Raw genomic sequence first — 21,758 nt, 5'->3', positions numbered from 1 at the left:
AATTTCTGTACTCATTTTACTTTTATAACCTCATGCGGATCCATCAGATCAAAAATTTTAAATTGTGTACATCAAAAGGCGATGATTCCGGACACCCTAATTATACCATGTTGCTTTCTGATGATGAATAACATGAAAAAAATGCCTTCTTTTCAGTGCTCTGACAACCCTCTCCCTTCCTTGCCTCATTGTTAAAAATGCGAAATGAAAAATGAGTTTAGTTTTTTATTAAAATTTGTTGCTTCAATTTTTTTTCCTCTATGTTCAAAATGTTCATGAGGTCATGAATAGAAAAAATTCTGGTCCAAGCCTTTCCTTCTGAACAACGTCAACGAAATTTCTTGCTGAGTTCACGTCAGACATTCTCTGAAATCAAAGACCTATTTCAGCATCAAAAAGGATTTCTCAGTCCGAATTTCGCGCTTCTCACTCACACAGAAAAACTCAGGGGACCCTAAAACGGATATTTTCACACATTTTCCGATTTTCTAAATTTGGACCGAGTCCAATATTTTCTAACTGAATAGTATAAGGTTTCCTATAGGTACATTGTATATGTCAATAGTACAATAGCAATCTTCACTCAACACATGTAATTTTTCATTGTCTGTCTAATTAGAAAACCTCAATACATAAACATAAGTAGACATGATAAACTACATTACATGTCTAATTATTGTGTAATTTCATATCTATATACATAGATATAAGATATAAATGTATTTCTTGTTTATGGTTTTATTTATCCTTCACTGTTTTAATTACATTTTCTATTTCTCCATATCTTTATTACTTCCCATTTCCATGGTTTTAATCTCTTTCTTGGATTCTTTTACCATCATCTCTCCCTTTTTCCTTTCCACAATTCTATTCTTCTCGGAAAGAGAAAATGTATTCTACAAAATAGTATTGATAATGATTCTAAACTCCAATAATAAACCTCATTAGGATAGCAGCTCTAATAGATATGGTAATGACTGAAAGAGAAGTAGGTAAAGTATCGAAGGAAATTTGCCACAATTTTATCAACTTGGAAGAAAAGGGGGAGAGAGAAATGAACAGAATAAACGGAAATGAGAGAGAGAGAAAGAGAGAGAGAGAGCGAGAGAAAGAGAGAGCGAGAGAAAGAGAGAGCGAGAGAAAAAGAGAGAGAGAGATTTTTCTTGTGGAGCTCACAATTCTTCTTGCAAATTATATTCTTACTTCCCCCAAATGCAGACATTTCCCTGACGGAAGTTTAAATACAACTTCGGAATTTGCCCCTGAGATGTCTAGGTGATGAACTCAAACGAAACACGGCGTAGGCTGCTCAAAGGCGTTCGTTGGCTAAATTCTCTATTATTTTGTCAAAGTTTATTTTTCAAATTTTCATCCTAAAAAAAAGGAGAAGAGAGAGAAAGAAAGTGAGAACGCCATAACAATAGTGCAGTGTTGATGAAAAAGGAAATTTTAAATTACATAAAAAAATCACCATACCGCCTGGGGGGGGGGAGATGTAAACTGCTGGTTTTGGGCTCCTTTGAGGGACAAATGGTACGGGATGAAACCCTCCTGTAGATGGCCTTGATTTTCATGTACATAAACAAGATAAATCCGAGATACATACCTATCAATAAGTAATTATTTTTATCTGCTGTGTCATTAGCAAAACACTATGAATAATTTAGCCGCATTATCGGCAACATTGTTTTCTGGGGGGGGGGAGATGTAAACTGCTGGTTTTGGGCTCCTTTGAGGGACAAATGGTACGGGATGAAACCCTCCTGTAGATGGCCTTGATGTTCATGTACATAAACAAGATAAATTCGAGATACATACCTATCAATAAGTAATTATTTTTATCTGCTGTGTCATTAGCAAAACACTATCAATAATTTAGCCGCATTATCGGCAACATTGTTCTCCTTTGAATGACTAATAGCTACCTTATATCTCATCTGTGAATATTAGCGAGTTTTACTCATCTATCATATTTTCACGTACCTATCCACAATTTTGTAAAGTGTAAATTTTGTACCTTTCTTCACTGTATCTAACAATTGAAATTACCTAGTTAATGGTTACCTACTTCAATCTTTTTGCTAAAGGTTCAGTAGGGTGCGCACTTTTAAGAATAATTGGGGTTTATAACCTTTTCAGAGAACGGAAAGAGATGTTGCTAAGGTGGTACACACACACTCAGCCACAGAGCTTGCTGTACTCTATTGTCAGCCATAGTCCGTCAGACAGTCGGAACGCGTGTGGTGGGAAAAAACTCGAGACCGAAGTCTGTCAGATCGTTTTTTCCGTCACCCACGTTCCGACGGTCTAACAGACCGCGATATGTCATACCTGATGGGTCTGTTGGACGGTATGAGCGTGAGTGGCTGGTATGATTGGTGAATTAAATATTTATGTTCTCATTGAAAAATTTACGTTTTCAATGAAAAATTTATGTTTTCTTTGTCTAGTAGATTGCCCATACCTCCATAGTGTAACAGAAAGTAAAGAGCCTTACAATAGATATACGCAAAGCGTTTCACCACGACAGGAGCAAGTCTCAGCATAATGTGTCTGTGAGAAGTTCAAAGTTAATAAATTATTCACCCTGACGACTTTGCCACCCGGATCAAATTTCATGAAACTTTCAGCAATTTCTATTTAGGAAACCCTGGGATGGAATGGATGGGGAAGGAGGGGGATGTACCCAGTTTATTTTCTTTAAATCAGCTTTATTTTTTGTACCCCCCCTTTCCCCCCCTCTCTCTCTCTCTCGCTCTCTTCCTCTCTCTCTCGTTTTACGTCGTTCTGCTCTTTCTGCTCTCTCTTTCTCTCGAAAATCCCGTCTAATAGGATTATGCTCTTACCAATTTTTTTTGTTTTCTTAAAGTTTCCGTTGAATTTCGAATGGAAAGTTAGATATAGGAAAGCTGTGTTACATGTACGAATGGATGCTTTGTCGCATGTGCATAGATGTCGATTTATTCGATACCGGTGAAGAATTTGAATCGTGCTAAGCATGAGCAATGAGCATGAATGTCTTTCACATATGAGCATGAATTCAAGTTGGATGAAAAGCTGAAAAAGGACCGATTGTTATACCTGGTACCCATATTGTTTGCCCCTACACCTAAGATTCAGAGTGGGCTTTTTGTGTACGGTACCTACCTATAATCGTATAGGTATTAAGGTGTGTCCAAACATAGTCGATCAACGACGAGGAAAATCTATGTTGTCAAGGCTGTGTGGACGTGTCAGTCGACACCGATATCAATCGATGGCCGGTCGACTATGTGTGGATAGTGGACACACCATTAGAAATTCTAGAGCTTACTATCAATATAAACTTGACTTTGTGTCCAAACATTTTGTTGTTTCTTCTGAAATACGGAGATACCTACCTATGTTCATCTTTCATGTTTACTCATAGCAATTCATCATTCTCCGTTAGCTTATCCATTTTTCCATTTTGTTTGGATAGTGTCATGGTTAGTCTCAAATTGAATCTATGAATTTCTGTTAATATGAGTGATCTACCATAATGTTCTAATTTCCAATTAATTACTACCCCAATCGTAATTGATTTGTTATATGTCTGCACATTATTATTATTATTAGCTACCTACTATACTAAATTCTCACAAATTTGAGTGTGCTCCATTGAAAAAAAAAAAAAAAAAAAACCCCTCCTATATTAAATTTTCCAAAAATTTGTGTTCTCCCATAAAAAAAAAAAAAAAAAAAAAAAAAAAAAAAAAAAAAAAAAATCGGGCGGGCTCTTTACCTTATACTGGGACTAACAAAAATTTTGTCCCTGTGTCCTCTGTCTTTTCCTTAAGAAAGGTATGCTTTCATATTTTTAAAGCTCTATTTTTAATATATGTAGGTATGTACCTAGATATACCCACTCCTTTGTTGCTCCTTGACTTTGTCTCCCTTATTTTCATTCACTTTCCTTTTTCTTTCCCTTAGAGCTTAGACCTTGCATTGACCCACTTTTTAGCCCGTCCTTCCTTTATTATTACGATAGTAATAACAAAATGTATGGTGGACGGGCTATTGTAGGTATTCGCTTCGGTGTCTGTCTGTCAGTCTGTCTGTCACTCTGTCCCCGTAGAAGGGAACTTATCCAAACCTGGTCGACCTATATATCAAATTAAAGGTCTTTTTACCAGGAACACGAAAATGGTGGTGCAATTTTTTTTCCAGAAAACCATAAAGCCAAAAAACCTCATTCCGAGTTTATCTCTAACTTCTCAACGGAAACAAACAAAATGAAATCCAGTGCAGTTTATTACATCGTCTTGGAGTAATAATAACAGTTATAATCGACTTACTTCTCTAACTCGTATTTTAGTTACTATACCAAAATTATAATAAATAAAATCATAATGGCGCATTTGTTTTCCCGGGAAGCATTTTTCATTTCCCATTTTGTTAGGAAAAGTGCATTATCTTTCCCCACACATCTCTCAATAGTTGCGCGGTACGTTCCCACGTTTGAAATTAATGGCGGATAATATGATTAAATAACGATGATAAAGTCAAACGGAACCCTATCAATATCACATTTCAGATTAACATATTTATTTTCAATATTATTATTTTTTTGTAAAGTCAGGATTTTTTATTTGAAAAACTTTACCTCTATGGCTTATGTTAAGTTTCAGAGACCTTTATCCTCAAATGAAGTTTAACAAACTCTATTGAGGGAGATCTCATTGTATAATCATTATTTAAAATGGGATTGAGAAACTTCGATTGGTAAGTCTTGACATAAGTATTGCTGACAACAATGGGTGGTCTGGGTCCCATTGAATATAATTTGCATTTACTGACAAATGATTTCTGATGGATGCGGAATTGAAATTAATGATCCAATCAGAAGTAGAGATTAATCTCATTCCTCAGATTGTAACTATGACTTCTGTATGCAACGAGCTCTGTGTGGTCGTATCAATCATTAGGCTGTCAACAGAATTAAACTGACCCATCTACCGTATAACGATAACGATGTGGGTAGTTCCTCAGAGTACAATCAACCCATCTCTCGTCATTTTTCTGACGGATAAACGAAGAATAAATAATCCCCTTGTTTGTTTTATCTCCTTCCTTACATATTTTCCTGCTACCTTCATCCTCGTTTTGTTTTCTCTTTCTTTACATATTTTTTTCCTTTTACCTACTTTGTTTTTTTCATTTTGTTTTATTTTTCTTTCTTTGAGTTTTCTTTCTCCTCCATTGCAAACACAAGAATGAAGAAAAGAAAAACGTCTGTTTGCAGTTTTGAGTCGTATTTTTTATCTCCCTTATTTTCTATGAAATGTTTTCTTGTTGTACGTTCTATTTTGAAGACTTAAGTTTAATAGAAATCTAATGAGAAAAGTAAGATATTGCAACTTTTGTAAAGTATGTACCTATTACGAGTATCTTTACTAGAAATTAGTCTAGTACTAAACTCGACGATAGGTGTATTATTGTACCCTAATAACACAGAAATTGAGAGTAAGTATGCATTATAGACAATTTTATTCTTGTTCTTGTCCTCTTCTCACGAAATAGGTAACGCCTCGACCTGATTTCATCTTATGATTCAAAATGGCCGCTCTTCAAAACATACCAAAAATGGCCATATAAGTAGGTATGTCATCCATAGATAGATGTAGGTATAGGAGCCTAATTAATGAGGAAAAGTCGTGGCGTGCAGTAATTATGATCGGCGTGGTACCTAAATTACAACCCCTCCCCTTCCTCTTCCCTTACAAAGAACGAGCAAACCCTCATCATGTATAACAAATTTATCATTTGTATAATATCTAATATACGAGTAGGTATAGCACTCAGAGTATACGTGGGAGAAAAAAAAAGTATCTACTCGGCTTTAACGTATTCTTAGACACGTTTGTTCATCCATAATACATTATTGCATTCCTGGTAATAATAGCCCTGCACAAAGTCAATCCTCTGCACTACATATTATATATTATGCACAGCCGTATGCATTGACATAGCGACCTGGATTGCTTGAATCAATAGAAGAACTGTACTGTTCCCGCAGAATGTGCAGTTACATGTGTCTAACTACAACACGTAGAATTTATAGATACGTATTGTAGCTACTTATTGATAAAAGTATACGTTAAAGTGCTTTATGTGTACAATGTTTATTAAGAATATTAAGATAAGGTATTCATCGATGCTAGCTACCTCCTTGGCCGAGTGGGTATCACACTAGGCTTGCACGCAGGAGGGGCCCTGTAGTATTTTTGAGAGAATTTACGACTTTCTGCCTTCTGTAGTGGTTTTCGTTAGTGGTGGTGCTGTGATGATACTGGCGGGCGTCTGGCAAACCTGATACTAGTATACCTACTAAGAGAGAGCAAACGATATAATAACGTATTATTCTTCTTCGTATTCCAGAGGATTTTAATGAGGTTTGACCTGAAGTAAGGAAGTTTCAAGCACTTGGCAAAGAATAACCAATATCTACATAATTTCCAACTCACTGTATCTGTGGAATATGTAATATTGAACAAAAGAATAGATACTTAGGTAGAATGCTCTTAATGACTTATCTCAACTCATACAGGCAAGCTGTGAGCAGATAAAGAAATCCCAGGTACAATAAAATCCTGCTCGTTCTATAAAGGCACCTTACTGCACGTAAAGTAGATACTCATCGCGAAATCACATAGGTACGATATGTACATAGGTACGATAGGTGATAGGTAACATACCTATTATTAAAAACAGGGGAATCGGAGCAAAGGCGTCGCGTTGTTGAATAGAATAGACAATAGATACTTGTAGGCTTCTCTGCTAGAATTTGCTAGATTCTTTAAGTATAAATCCCTTAATTGCATTTGTAGATTTTGCATTTTGTACCTAGGATGAGCAGAAATGTGACAATGGTTTCAATGTTTATTTTATTATTTTGAGTTCCGTTGCCTCGAAGGATGTTCTGAAAAGTTCGTGGTTTTAAAAAGTACACAAAAGGTTCTCCCTCCTCTTCATGAAATCCCTCGGGAATGTTTTCTGGTTTACTTCCACCACAGTATTCAAAGTAGCTTTCCTTTTTTCCATGGCCAGTGTTTGTTCTGGGGGTTGATGGAGAGATGTTGCCGTTCTACTGTGGTGAATTTTAAAGTAAGAAAGGTTCAAATATTTATGAGGGTATTGTAGATACTATTGTATTGCCGATTACAAAGATAATTACCTATTATTGGAGATGTAACAGCTGAACCCCAAAAACTGTTCCCTAAGGAAAGCCCCATGTTATTTGACTAGACTTAGTTATTTGACCAGAGTAGAAAACTAGAAATAGAAAATAATGATTGATTTTTAATTCGCATGTAATAAAAATGCGATCATCACACCAGTTTTTTTTTAATATTATTATTTTATGAACTATGGCTAATTGGGAGGCGGCATGTTTTACTAACAACCTCCTTGTTATTTTTCAGATTTTTCCAATACTTCACATTTCATTCCTTTTGTGTCATCGATTTCCACTTTTCCATTTTCTTCTTCTCCTTCTTTTTGATGGCAATGTGCCAAGTTTTTTTGTTTGTTTCAATATTATTCAATTTAATTTTTACACTACCTACCGTACTGTGGATGGAAGAAAGAGATTTTTCTCCTTCAATATTCCAGAAAACATGTTTGCACCTTAGAAGTGAGTGTAATATTTGCCAAATTCTTCTACTTGAAACCTGACTCGAATAATTTTCCAGTTTCTCGTTCCGAACTCTTTGGGCAGCCTAAGATCCTCGGCATCATTAGTGAAAAAAAAGGTCCCATAGCTAGAAACTGACCTTTTTCGAAAGTTTTTTCGTTGTGTATTCCGGATGAGTATAAGTAACATGTTCTTAATCTCTTGATCCTTAATTTCTGTCTCTTCTAGGTAGAAAATGTTGATATACGTATATCTTGTTTTTTTCCCCTTTAGGCGCTTTAACACTGTCATACGGGTCGTTCGAGACTATTTTTACTTTCTATTATTCTATCAATCTTTCTAGATACTTCTATTTCTCACATGGCCACATGAAAGACCTCCGGGTGATACGAAAAGTTTGTAAACTTGGACATCAATGTCTTTTCTTCCTAATTCAATAGGTTACTTACAAACTTCTCTAGTCGATGGTCATCACTTCATTAAAAACTTTGTATCGACTGTAAATTGTCTCGACTTCATATCCCCAGTGGACTTTTAAATCAACTTCCACTGTTTTCTTTCTAAGTCACGACTTTTAACATGAGTTTATATTCTTTGCTTACTTAACTTTAACTTGCCCTTCCCTCATAATTCTCTCCATTTCTTTGCTTTTACTTCGAAATAATGACCCTTTGCCTTTTGAATTATAATATTGTATTATTATCTATGTATTCTTCGTAAGAAGAATGAATATTGGTAAGCTCTGTTCCAGCGAGAGAGAGAGAAAAAAAGAAAAAAAAAAAAAAAAAAAAAAAAAGAAGCAAAACAAAACAAAACGGAGGGATAATAATTTAGAAACAAGAAGAAAATAATGAAAATGTTCAAATGTTGGCAAACCAGAGAGAAGAGTTCATCCGTGCAGAACCAAGTTTGAAAAAAAAGTACATACTCTATTTAGCCATTTACGTGCTTTGCAGGTGACCTATGAGTTTTTGAGCAACTTTAGAGTAAGCCAAAGCCTAGCCTAGCATACAAATAAATAAATTAATTATTTTTATATAAAATGTTAGAATTATGTATAGAGCTAATTGGATATAACTCATTTTCTCATTTTTTATTGATTTAGTAGACGTAGAAGAAGAAAAAAGTCAAGATGAAATTTGAAATCTAGGTAATTGCAAAAAACGTTTCGACATTTCTCCTGGTCACAGGGAGATTTTAATTTTACTCGAAATAAATCCGTTTCTCCCTCCCTCTCTCTCTCTCTCTCTCTCGAATACTTAATCAAACACAAAAGAAAGAGGAAGAGATAGAACAAGGCGAGATGAACACAAAAACAAATTAATCATGGCATCATTCACTTTCAAGTATTAAAACGTCTTCTGTCCCTCAAAGTGATACGAACAGCATTAAGTTTATTAAGAAAAGACTAGGTAGATTTCAGAGTAAAAGATGTAATGGATTATGGGTATCTGCTTACTAGATATTGGTGGATGTGACACAACTACAATACATATTATTTATGAATCAGAGGACATAATAGAGGTAATAAAATCTCAAAAAAATTAAAGCCGAAGGGCGCATCCTCTACCGCGATCGCGGGATTGTCGATGTAACGCCTGCTCTATTCAATAGGTGTAGAGCTGTAGAGTATAGAGAGAAATAAATGTGCCCTGGAGATAGAGGAGTTACGAGAGTAAAAAGAAGAGAAAGAGGAGTGAAAGCGGAGAGAAAGAGGGAAGAAGGGAAGAGAGCGTTGATGTCGGGAAATTTATATATGTAGGTCAAGAGTGAAATCTCAAATCATACCCAGTACCCGTCGTTATTTTCTATACAGGGTCTAAAATTTGTGATTCAGTGAACTCGGAAAATGTGCCCCTAAAATTTGTTGAGCCCAAAATTTAACGGTTTCAGGTCCAAGTTTGAATTCAACTCGACGATTTTGCATTTAGTTTCTCTGTTTGTTTTCACTATATCTTTTGAAATGTTCATCCGATTTTTATTAAAGTTTTCAAAATGTGCAATACACAAAGGAGATTTTGGAAATTATGATTTAGGCTCCGATCAGGCCTTGGGAGCCCCGTACGGCCCCTGATTTCGATTCGACAATAATCGACAAAAGAATTGTAACTGTTAATCCTCTGAGTGAATTCTGTAATTTACTGAATCATTGGTCCGTGGCCTTGACCACAGCAATACTTGGCAAGTTGTTATTGGTCTAAAAAATTACCTTCCATCCTTTCACTCCACTACTTTCAAAGCCCCTTTTTTACGGGGGACTGAATTTTTTCCCAACCCGTATATTATTCTGACTGCTACATACACAGGTATACTACTTGTACTGTTTTATACTACGATGATGAGTGTGCTTTGTATTTCAATTATAAATTGCAGCATAATCTGTTTCTCAGCTCTCTCCCTCCCTTGTTCTTTTTTTCTTCATCAGTAAAAAAAGAAGAGAGAAAATGATATACAACCCGCGAGAGTACGGTTCATGGCTCCTGTTTATGTCAGAATATATAAATTTTTTGCTATTGTTATTAATGTGCGTCAACATCAGATGTACGTGTGACAATCTCCGATTTGCGACAGAGAAATAATCACCGAATAATTTTGAATTCGGCTGATCTATGTATTACAGGTAGGTATGGAAAATAGAAGTACCCAGGGTCGTATATAATGGTCCCCCCCCCCTCGGGCTTCTTTTGCTGCTTTTCTATAGGGTGGACTTGGAAATTTAGGACCATCCACCCCCCAATACATCACTGTTTGGACTCTTGCCCTTCCCCCTCAATGAAATCCGGGATAAGGCCCTGGAAGTACCTACCTAGGAGGCTTTTGATGGGTTACCCAACGCTTTTGATGTGATGATTTGTGAAATATTAGTTTTTTTTTTCATTTTTATTTTAATGTACAAACTTTTTGTACGAGTATGTACCTATATTTATTTTTCTCTCATGTAATGCTCTCTCTCTCTCTCTCTCTCTCTCTCTCTGGACTGTCTGTCTTTCTCCATAAACTTTTAATCTCAATCATGGATTTCTAGAATAATCCAGAATCCTTTGCCTTCCTTATCCATTATACTTCATTGAATGTAGGAGGGTTCCAATAAATCCGCATGTTTACCCTTTTGTGTCCATTTCATGCTTCTTCCTACTTTGAAAAGGACATGCATATTCCTCCATCCACCTACTTCATGCTACATGAGGATTCATTAATTCACATTGAAAATTGCTTTGTACATATGCACGAGTATTCGAGTATGTACCTGCTTCTTCCTACTTTGAAAAGGACATGCATATTCCTCCATCCACCTACTTCATGCTACATGAGGATTCATTAATTCACATTGAAAATGGCTTTGTACATATGCACGAGTATTCGAGTATGTACCTATGTATACGGTAAGAACAAAATCGCCAAATCCGCGAACATAATCGCCAAATCCGCGAACAAAATCGCCAAATCCGCGAACATAATCGCCAAGTGGTAAGTCCTGGCATCATTCACTTTCAAGTATTAAAACGTCTTCTGTCCCTCAAAGTGATACGAACAGCATTAAGTTTATTAAGAAAAGACTAGGTAGGTAGATTTCAGAGTAAAAGATGTAATGGATTATGGGTATCTGCTTACTAGATATTGGTGGATGTGACACAACTACAATACATATTATTTACGAATCAGAGGACATAATAGAGGTAATAAAATACATGTAATATGTTAGTGGATGTGACAAACTTACCTATAGTGTTCATTTACAAAATATTGGTAGGTAATTCAGATTAGTGGCTGCTTAAAACAACATTGTTTGCAACGAAATAACCTAGTGATTTAGAGATATGCAGAATCCACTCAGAAAAGGGGATTACGGGAGTCTAAAAGGCCCGATAACTACGCAATTCATTAAAATATGTAATATGTTAGTGGATGTGACAAACTTACCTATAGTGTTCATTTACAAAATATTGGTAGGTAATTCAGATTAGTGGCTGTTTAAAACAACATTGTTTGCAACGAAATAACCTAGTGATTTAGAGATATGCAGAATCCACTCATAAAAGGGCCTTCTAAAAGGCCCGATAGCTACGCAATTCATTGGTAAATGATATAACACGAAAAGGTGAAAAGCCCGATTGTGTTCAATAACAAAAGGAGTGATCAGGGACCGAGTAGGGATTACGAGTAAGCATGTGATAGCTTTGTTCTAGATACACTTTGGATGGTTTCATAAAGTACACTCGTGACTTCGTTTCTATCCATATGCTACACAGCAGTGAAAAGTCTTTGAGGAGGAAAGTATGTACCTATGTATACGGTAATTATGAAATAAATTAGATTCTTTGTATTGGGTAATCTCTTCAGTTTTAAGCTTAGGTAGGTAGAGCTCCGTAGTTATCATAATAATAATTCCGTGTGACCCATCAATGTGAGTTCAGACTTTTCGAAAGTTTAGACTGTTTTCTGTTTTAACATGTGTGAGCATTCAAGTAGGAGCAGGAACTTAGTTAAGAATATAAGTTATATTATACAACACAACATGAAGATTTACGAAGATATAGCTACATACATAAGTACAAGCAAGAAGACTTTACCAACATGGAAGGAGCTACAGTTTGAGGAGGAAAGAAATTTTATAAACGCTCTCATTTTTTTCTCGGAACGTTCTCTGAGGTTTTGAACAGACTTTGCACAATAGAATGAGCAACAAAGAACAAAACAAACAATGCAAAATCCGTTTAGTCATACAACACAACATGAAGATTTACGAAGATATAGCTACATACATAAGTACAAGCAAGAAGACTTTACCAACATGGAAGGAGCTACAGTATGTCTCAGAAGTCCTGTACGGTATCAAATTTATCTTTTGAACGTCTAGAAATTTTCGAATTTTGATTGATCCTATAGGATTGGAAAAGGTCTATGACCCGTCCGATGATGACATCAAAAAAAGGTTAGACCCCGGAAATGGCACTTATTGGTAATTCACTCAGAGTAGTTTCTCGAGAAGCTTAAAAACTAGAAGACCCGAAAGTGAGATACGCTATAGATATAGACTCTCGAGATATACTGTATAGTACTCACAACATGGAAAATTTTTGTCAGACGTACACGTCATATACAGACTATGTTACAAGTTTAACATAATAATGGTTCCAGTTCCTTGCAGTATTGTATCTTGAACAGAGATCAAACTTTACCAGTTCTTCTTCAGCCCTTTCTCTTCCACACTTTCCTACACATCCAGACTTCCTCTCTCTCCCTCCCTCCATCACTGTGAAACATTATCATTATTATTACCATCATCATTATTATATTTGTTATTATTATCATTTTCAAAACTGACCCACTTTCCAATTTCGTCGTTTGTTTTATTAAATTTATGTTGCATCCGTTGAAGTCACAAACAATGCAAAACCCTTAATGACTGCTGAAATAGTAATAAAACGGAGGATTGGGGGCGGGGCGGTGCGAGGAGGTTATTTGTTTTGGCACAAACAAACTCGTAATTCATTAATGCACCTACTTATGTATTTTTTTCAAAGGTGCATAATATTTTTCAAAGAAAACGGAGCAAATGTCCCCGCATTCCTAAAATTCTGAAAGAGTGTGAAACGGTTACTTTTGGTATGAACAACTCTGATTATTATTATTTTCAACTTCAACACAACAATAAAACATATACTGTCGGGATCAATAAAATCTGGCCAAGATTCAACCAGAATCCTCAGGCCAGGTTTCTTCTTGCTTCTAGTAGATGGTCTTCCTCAGGATTTGGGCACTTCCGCACAGAGCAATATCCTGAATCTTGTGAAGTGATATGTCGCCCTCCAATTTTTTGATATTCTCACCCAAGGTCATTATTATTATTATTATTATTATTATTATTATTATTACTATTATTATTATTTGTCCCCACTAAAACTGTCCCGACGCAACGTCAATTCGTTTCTATAACGACTCGACGGACGTCGCGTCGTAATTATTATTATTATTTCCACATAGCTTATAGGTTATGAAACGATCATGTCGCCACATTCATTATGTTTTAGTCAGGGTCGTTCACAACAGAAAATTTCAAGGAAAACTCGAATTTTCCCGAGGAAAATTGCATGTGAGCTCACCCGCGAGTACTCGTGTAACTTTCAGACCCGCCCTAAGCTAATTCCAATAATATATTTACACTTCGCAACCTTTTTTTTAACAAAAAAAAAAAAAAATCTAGTTCTAACTAAATTAGTTCAACCACTAGGTGGCCTGGTAGAGCCTGTACTAAACCATTGGAAATCCAAGATGGCGCATTTCCAACCACCGAAGGTCTAGCTTGTGTAAATCGGTTCCATTTCTGAAACTGCTGAAAGGAAAATACACTCATTCTCGTACCGATTTTCTGGGGGGGGGTCATTCCGAGTTTATCTCTAACTTCTCAACGGAAACAAACAAAATGAAATCCAGTGCAGTTTATTACATCGTCTTGGAGTAATAATAATAACAGTTATAATCGACTTGCTTCTCTAACTCGTATTTTAGTTACTATACCAACATTATAATAAATAAAATCATAATGGCGCATTTGTTTTCCCGGGAAGCATTTTTCATTTCCCATTTTGTTAGGAAAAGTGCATTATCTTTCTCCACACATCTCTCAATAGTTGCGCGGTACGTTCTCACGTTTGAAATTAATGGCGGATAATATGATTAAATAATGATGATAAAGGCAAACGGAACCCTATAACCTATCAATATCACATTTTAGATTAACATATTTATTTTCAATTATTATTTTTTTGTAAAGTCAGGATTTTTTATTTGAAAAACTTTACCTCTATGGCTTATGTCAAGTTTCAGAGACCTTTATCCTCAAATGAAGTTTAACAAACTCTATTGAGGGAGATCTCATTGTATAATCATTATTTAAAATGGGATTGAGGGGAACCCATACCGCCATTTTTTTAACGCTATTCGTGAATTCGTCGTCTCATCGGAGCCACAGAGATGAAGCTTTTTTGTTTTTATTAGAAAAAATGGCAATATTAAGAAATAAAGAACATTCTTGGTGGTGTAGTAGAATTTTCAGATGTCAAGAGAGTGGAATGGACGGAATATTGACACGAACGCGAATAGTTAGGAGTTTAATTTTGCCAAGCTATGCACATGCACAAGGAGATGTGCATTTTTATTTTCCCCGATAACCGGATGCTGAATGTGCAGTTTTGTAGGATTGTGTCCGAATTTTCAGATGTCAAGAGAGTGGAATGGACGGAATATTGACACGAACGCGAATAGTTAGGAGTTTAATTTTGCCAAGCTATGCACAAGGAGATGTGCATTTTTATTTTCCCCGATAACCGGATGCTGAATGTGCAGTTTTGTAGGATTGTGTCTATCTAATACCTAATAGGATTGTAAAAGGGACCTTTCAAATAATAGAGCAAAAAGTAAGGAGCAAGTTTTCATGTATTTTTCATGTTTTCTCTAATCTAGGGGTCGGCAACCTTTTCAAGGCGCGGGCGCAATCAATCCAGACAAAAGTGAAGGGCATTCATTCTATTTCAAAATTTTCAATATAAAATGAGGGAAGTAAGAAAAGGACTGAGTAAGAAAAGATAAGACATAGTTATGCAATTTGAGATATTTGGTTCTTTTATCGAGGGAATAAGAAACATACCTGAACCCAAAGTAAATAAACAACAATAATAGTTTCTAGCACAGTCAATCATAAAACTGACAACGCAGTCATATTTTCGCGGGCTCAAAAAAATTAAAGCCGAAGGGCGCATCCTCTACCGCGATCGCGGGATTGTCGATGTAACGCCTGCTCTATTCAATAGGTTTTCTTTGGAAAATTTGTTTCCTTTCGAAAATTTATGTTCTTATTTTTCTGATTTCCAGGATGCCACCAAGGATTGGTCGCGCCTCCAATCTCTGACTTCAATGCTCCTGTGTACACCGTTACGATGCTATCGCCTAGTCATGCAACTTGTGTACACATTTGTACATAAGTTACAACCCATGTACATATATGATGCTCTCAAATAACCATGCAACTTATCTTCCTCGCCTGGGTCCTGTTCATACGCCAAGTTCTAAGGTAAGATCTTTAAGTTATGTTTTAATACACGTCCCTCTTCAATAAAAGTTCAGCATTTTGTTTCATTAAAAATTTTCATCAGGAAGATTTCTTCAAATTAAATTGATCCCAAGGACAAGGTAAACCTAGACCTAGACCCTTGATCAAATAGAGTGTGGCTGAAGGCATGTGATGTGTTCCAATCCAGTCGCTTTTAGCTCCCCCGTTCGCGCATTCGTTTCTTGCCTTGCACACGTTCAAGCCTACCAATATCAACTCTACATCTATGTAGATCTTGAAAACACCACTATACTGACCTATCCAAATGAATAATGTTAGCAAACTGCTGACAGTATTCAAGTAGGTTAGGTATGGAGGTACATCATAATGATGACGAGTTCAGCCTTTTGAAGTTCCTACCTCTCTTTCTCCATGTCTCCTTGCCATTTCCTGTGCTTATTTTCAAATTATGTCTCTCATAGCAGTAGAGAGACAGAATAGAGAAAACTGTGTCTGAAGAAAAATGAAGAGGAGAAAAAAAATGATAATGATGAAGAAGAGGAAAGAAAAGGAGACGAGAGGAAGAGAGGAAAAGAAGGAGTGAGATGAGAGAGAAATGATAAATGAGAACGCTTTACACATTTAGTTGCTGTGTTATTTGCATTTGACATATTTTGAGTATAAAATATAAAAAAAGACACTTAATCTCCGTTCCATATCTCCCTCAATTTCTCCCTCTTCCCCTTCCTTCTCATGTTTCTCCAAAATTTAAGATATTTTCGGTTTTCTTCCTCCGTCCTTTGCTTTTCCTTTTTCTTTCCCTTAGAGCTTAGACCTTGCATTGACCCACTTTTTAGCCCGTCCTTCCTTTATTATTACGATAGTAATAACAAAAAGTATAGTGGACGGGCTATTGTAGGTATTTGCTTCGGCTTTCCCTTAGAGCTTAGACCTTGCATTGACCCACTTTTTAGCCCGTCCTTCCTTTATTATTACGATAGTAATAACAAAATGTATGGTGGACGGGCTATTGTAGGTATTCGCTTCGGTGTCTGTCTGTCAGTCTGTCTGTCACTCTGTCCCCATAGAAGGACTTATCCAAACCTGGTCGACCTATATATCAAATTAAAGGTCTTTTTACCAGGAACACGAAAATGGTGGTGCAATTTTTTTTCCAGAAAACCATAAAGCCAAAAAACCAAAACTGGTTTTTGGGGGATTTTTTTTTCACATTTTCTCACACAAATGAGCTCTGATCTTGAAATTTGTCGCGACGACCTATGAACTCAAAGCGAGAAAGTTTCAGATAACACTTCAGTCGTTAATTTAAGACCGGTTTTAGCGTCACCTATGTTAGGCTACGCCAAGCAAGGCCAATAAATGGATGGATGACTTAAATATTAAAAAGGAATAAAGGGAGAACGGGCTCTAGTCTTGATTTTAAATCATTACATGAAAGTAAAATCAAATCAATAATAAAAATAAACTGAATATTAAACAAATTAGGTAGGTACACATGTACTGATTTTCTTTAATCACGATCGAATAAATTACGGGCTAAAAAATTCCCGGAGGGACGGGCCCAGGTTGTTCTCCTCTTTCTCTCCAGCTCTTTCTTCCTCCCATGCTGTTCTTTTTATATTTCTTTGTTCTTTTTCTCTCTCCCGCTCTCTTTCCATTTCACTCGAGATTTTCAAAAGTAGTTCACAACAATGGTATGTATATGGAACATGAATCTGAACGTTTAGGCCCAGGTTGTTCTCCTCTTTCTCTCCAGCTCTTTCTTCCTCCCATGCTGTTCTTTTTATATTTCTTTGTTCTTTTTCTCTCTCCCGCCCTCTTTCCATTTCACTCGAGATTTTCAAAAGTAGTTCACAACAATGGTATGTATGTATATGGAACATGAATCTGAACGTTTACTCAAAAGGCCTTTGCTAGAAATGCCATTATACCATCTGTACTGGGTATCTTGCTAGGAAATGCTGACAGGTCAGAACTAAGTCTCACTTAGTGTCGTACAGCGATGTTTTCGACTATTTTGCGATTTAGAAAATTTGGACCGATTCTAATATACTTTCTCATTCCGTTACACTTATATATTCTAGTAGATTGCCCATACCTCCATAGTGTAACAGAAAGTAAAGAGCCTTACAATAGATATACGCAAAGCGTTTCACCACGACAGGAGCAAGTCTCAGCATAATGTGTCTGTGAGAAGTTCAAAGTTAATAAATTATTCACCCTGACGACTTTGCCACCCGGATCAAATTTCATGAAACTTTCAGCAATTTCTATTTAGGAAACCCTGGGATGGAATGGATGGGGAAGGAGGGGGATGTACCCAGTTTATTTTCTTTAAATCAGCTTTATTTTTTGTACCCCCCCTTTCCCCCCCTCTCTCTCTCTCTCGCTCTCTTCCTCTCTCTCTCGTTTTACGTCGTTCTGCTCTTTCTGCTCTCTCTTTCTCTCGAAAATCCCGTCTAATAGGATTATGCTCTTACCAAGATTGAGTAAATGAAAAGACTTGTAATACTGTGATACCCACAAAATTGTGAGAAAGCTCTCTGCTTTACCACAAAGATACCATGATTTAATTTGTATTCAAGATTGAGTAAATGAAAAGACTTGTAATACTGTGATACCCACAAAATTGTGAGAAAGCTCTCTGCTTTACCACAAAGATACCATGATTTGATTTGTATTCATCCATGCTTGTCCCATTACTTGTAGGTTGTAGGTGATGGATATGTTACGGGATAATCCCGGAGAGCGGGTTCTAGGATTTCCCGGTAAAACCTAAAATATCCTTTATGTAGATGGAAAACATGGTCTCACTTCTATAGTCTAGGTTTCCCGGGAAATCCTAGGTTTGCCAGTTCTCCGGGCTCATTTCGTAATCTAGATGAATTTTTCATGGGTAATATTGTTTTCATTCTTCGGTTATTTTCCCGGTAAAACCTAAAATATCCTTTATGTAGATGGAAAACATGGTCTCACTTCTATAGTCTAGGTTTCCCGGGAAATCCTAGGTTCACCAGTTCTCCGGGCTTATTTCGTAATCTAGCTGATGAATTTTTCATGGGTAATATTGTTTTCAGTCTTCGGTTACCTATGGTTGAGTCTTTCAAGTGGAGGAAAATAAATTCTTCGAACCAAAGTGAACACAAAACTGACCTGAACATTTCTTTCGCTAACGTATCTAACTTACGAGCCTGTCTCCTCCCGCTTTTCTTTACCTCTCCCTTTAGTTCTCATTCCCTTCCTCAATTTCCAGTCATGTTTTGGCGTTTTTCCAAATTTATATTTATGTACAGGAGAATGGGAGAAGGAGAAAGAAAAAAAATTAGGTTTTCATTTCCTTCGATGTGCTCTCCTCTCGTTTTTCTTTTCTCTAATCCGCCCCGGGCGGGAATCGAACCCGCGGCCTAGCGCTTACAAGGCAGACGCACTACCAACTAAGCTAACTAGGCTGGCTTGTTTGTATAAATTAAAGGAACATTTTTTATCGTATTTTAAGTAGGTAAGTTTAAAAATTTTAAACCCCATGACAAAATTAGAAAATTTAAATCACTGGCCAGCAATAATTATTATTTTTAATTCTTTTCGGCTATGTTAGAAATTCCAACACAGAAGAAATAATAAAACATCTTCAATCGTGCTCTTATCAGATAATCCCCTCTCAGATTGGAAGTTTAATTTAATTTTTTAGGTTTATATATCTCCAGTGTTTTCAAACTGGAAGGGAAATGGGATTTATTGCTTGGAGCCCCCTGGGGCTCGTTATAATGTGGGATAACTCCAATGAAAAAATGTATCTTTTATGATCCGCCCCACTTTGCCTCACAAATCCCCCCAAAAACCACTTCGCGTTATAAAAAGACCCCAAGTCTGGGTCCACGAAGTTTTGAAATCCATTTTAAGCGCTGCCTTTTTATTTTCGATGATTCATCAACAAATCATCATCCATTATCAAATTCTTGCTCTCTTCACCTACATGCGGTCTAGCTATACAATACCTGGCCTAACTCCCCACCAGCACTACATATCGGTGAAAAGAGCAAACATTTGATGAGTCACTGAAGATAAAAAGGCGAAATAGATTTCAAAACTTTCACAACAGTATTTTTGAGAGTATTTTTGAGTATTTTTGTAGTATTTTTGAGAGAATTTACGACTTTCTGCCTTCTGTAGTGGTTTTCGTTAGTGGTGGTGCTGTGATGATACTGGCGGGCGTCTCGCACACCTGATACTAGTATACCTACTAAGAGAGAGCAAACGATATAATAACTTATTATTCTTCTTCGTATTATTCCGTCTTTTTTCTGTGTACTATTACTGTCCACCGCGGCTGTTCTTCTACCTAACCTCTTCTGGGCTTTCAAGATAGCAACGAGTGTCCATGATAAAGTAAGTCTAACGTATTATTTATGTCTAATTATCTCACTACCACACGCGTCGAAATCTGAATTCAATAGTTCTAACACACAAGAAAGAAATTAGGCCAGAGAGACAGAGTGAGAGAGAGCAGGGTCAGAGAAATAATGAGAAAGTGAGATTAGAGAAAGAGAAAAAGAAGGGAGACGTAACAACGAAAGCAATTATAATGGAATGAAATGGGGAAGATCACGAGGAAAATGTAGTAATTGAGAAGCGAAAGATAGAACCCTCGAGGAAAAAAAGAGATTGATAGATCGTATCAATTTATTCTGGTGAGATTGCATTACAAAGGCATTATTTACATCGGTGCTAAGGAGAAAAATTTTAGACAGCAGGATTCACCAAAAGCTAAATTACTCAGTGGGCCAACTGTCTTTTAAATGGGGAAAGAAAAGAGAACATGAAAATATTTCCTCATACCAAATTCCTTACATTTCTGGACGTCTGTTCATGTTTTCATAGATAGTTATAAGGTTTTTCAACCTCATTTTGATTTCTAAATTTACCTCCCTTCCTCAATTTCCAGTCATGTTTTGGCGTTTTTCCAAATTTATATTTATGTACAGGAGAATGGGAGAAGGAGAAAGAAAAAAAAATTAGGTTTTCATTTCCTTCGATGTGCTCTCCTCTCGTTTTTCTTTTCTCTTTTTTTTCGGTAGGAATAAAAATATGAAATGTGTTTTGAAAATAACAAAACTAAATTTGACGTCATATTTTTTTTTATTAATATATTGCCTCCTACTTCTCTGGTTTAGAGGTTTATCAGGCGAGGAATTATGTTGTGATAGGGTTGGATTCAGGCCCTAGCAACTTCAAACTCACACGTAATATGGCTCTAAAGACTGACGATGTCAGACCATTACTAAAGTAAAATGGACATCTCCACCAATTTTCTTTGTGTAGCCTATTGCATACTCAGATATTTTCACGGCATTCATACAAATTGTAAGAACAAATAATAATGAGCAGCAAAATGGACATCTCCACCAATTTCCTTGTGTACCACATTGCATACTCATATATTTCTACGGCATTCATACAAATTGAAAGACAATGACCATTATGAGCACTGAGTATATCTATCCGTGAGGAAAACGGAGAAACTACAAATGCAAGTATGTACCTATTACCTCTAAGGTAAAAATTGTCGGTAAGGGTACGTACTACGTACCTATTAAGAAAACAAAGAGATCAATATGAACAAAGTCAAACCAACAAATTGCTGTTTTCTGAATAAGCAATATTCACCTCATTTGAAACTTGGAAACTTTCGTTCTGCTCAATATACGGAAGATGGTTTTATTCGAAACTTCAGCGTCATTGTTTCATTATTTTAATATCCACTTGGCAAAAGAAAACTGAGGAAGAAGTTTTTACCGTACTTTTTTTAATACCTAGACCTAGGTACAGAGGATTTTAAATTTACCACCCTTCTGCGGTTAGAGTACTTTGCAACAGCCGTTACTTCCAAATAACTCTCTCATTCTGCTACACCTTCTAACAGTCCTCTCTTTTTTCTCTGACATATCCAGATCCGAAGTCCATCGCGCTAACCACTACACCACAGAGGTTGTTCTACTCAAGATACCTAATATTTTCTATAGCAGCCTCCTCTTA

General features: G+C 36.4%; 1 protein-coding gene across 1 annotated transcript in view; it reads left to right on the top strand.

Annotated features, from left to right (window-relative positions):
• The window catches only part of LOC108253356, a 56,385-nt gene that overhangs the window by 10,075 nt on the left and 24,552 nt on the right, over positions 1-21,758 (top strand). Inside the window, exon 2 of the mRNA XM_017447187.2 lies at positions 15,527-15,725. Coding sequence (XP_017302676.2) covers positions 15,676-15,725 — 50 coding nt within the window. The 5' untranslated portion in view covers positions 15,527-15,675. The remainder of the gene's footprint in view (positions 1-15,526; positions 15,726-21,758) is intronic.

Source organism: Diaphorina citri, unplaced genomic scaffold (assembly GCF_000475195.1).
Source record: "Diaphorina citri unplaced genomic scaffold, Diaci psyllid genome assembly version 1.1 scaffold53, whole genome shotgun sequence".
Taxonomy (NCBI): domain Eukaryota; kingdom Metazoa; phylum Arthropoda; class Insecta; order Hemiptera; family Psyllidae; genus Diaphorina; species Diaphorina citri.
This window is presented reverse-complemented; position numbering and strand designations above follow the sequence as displayed.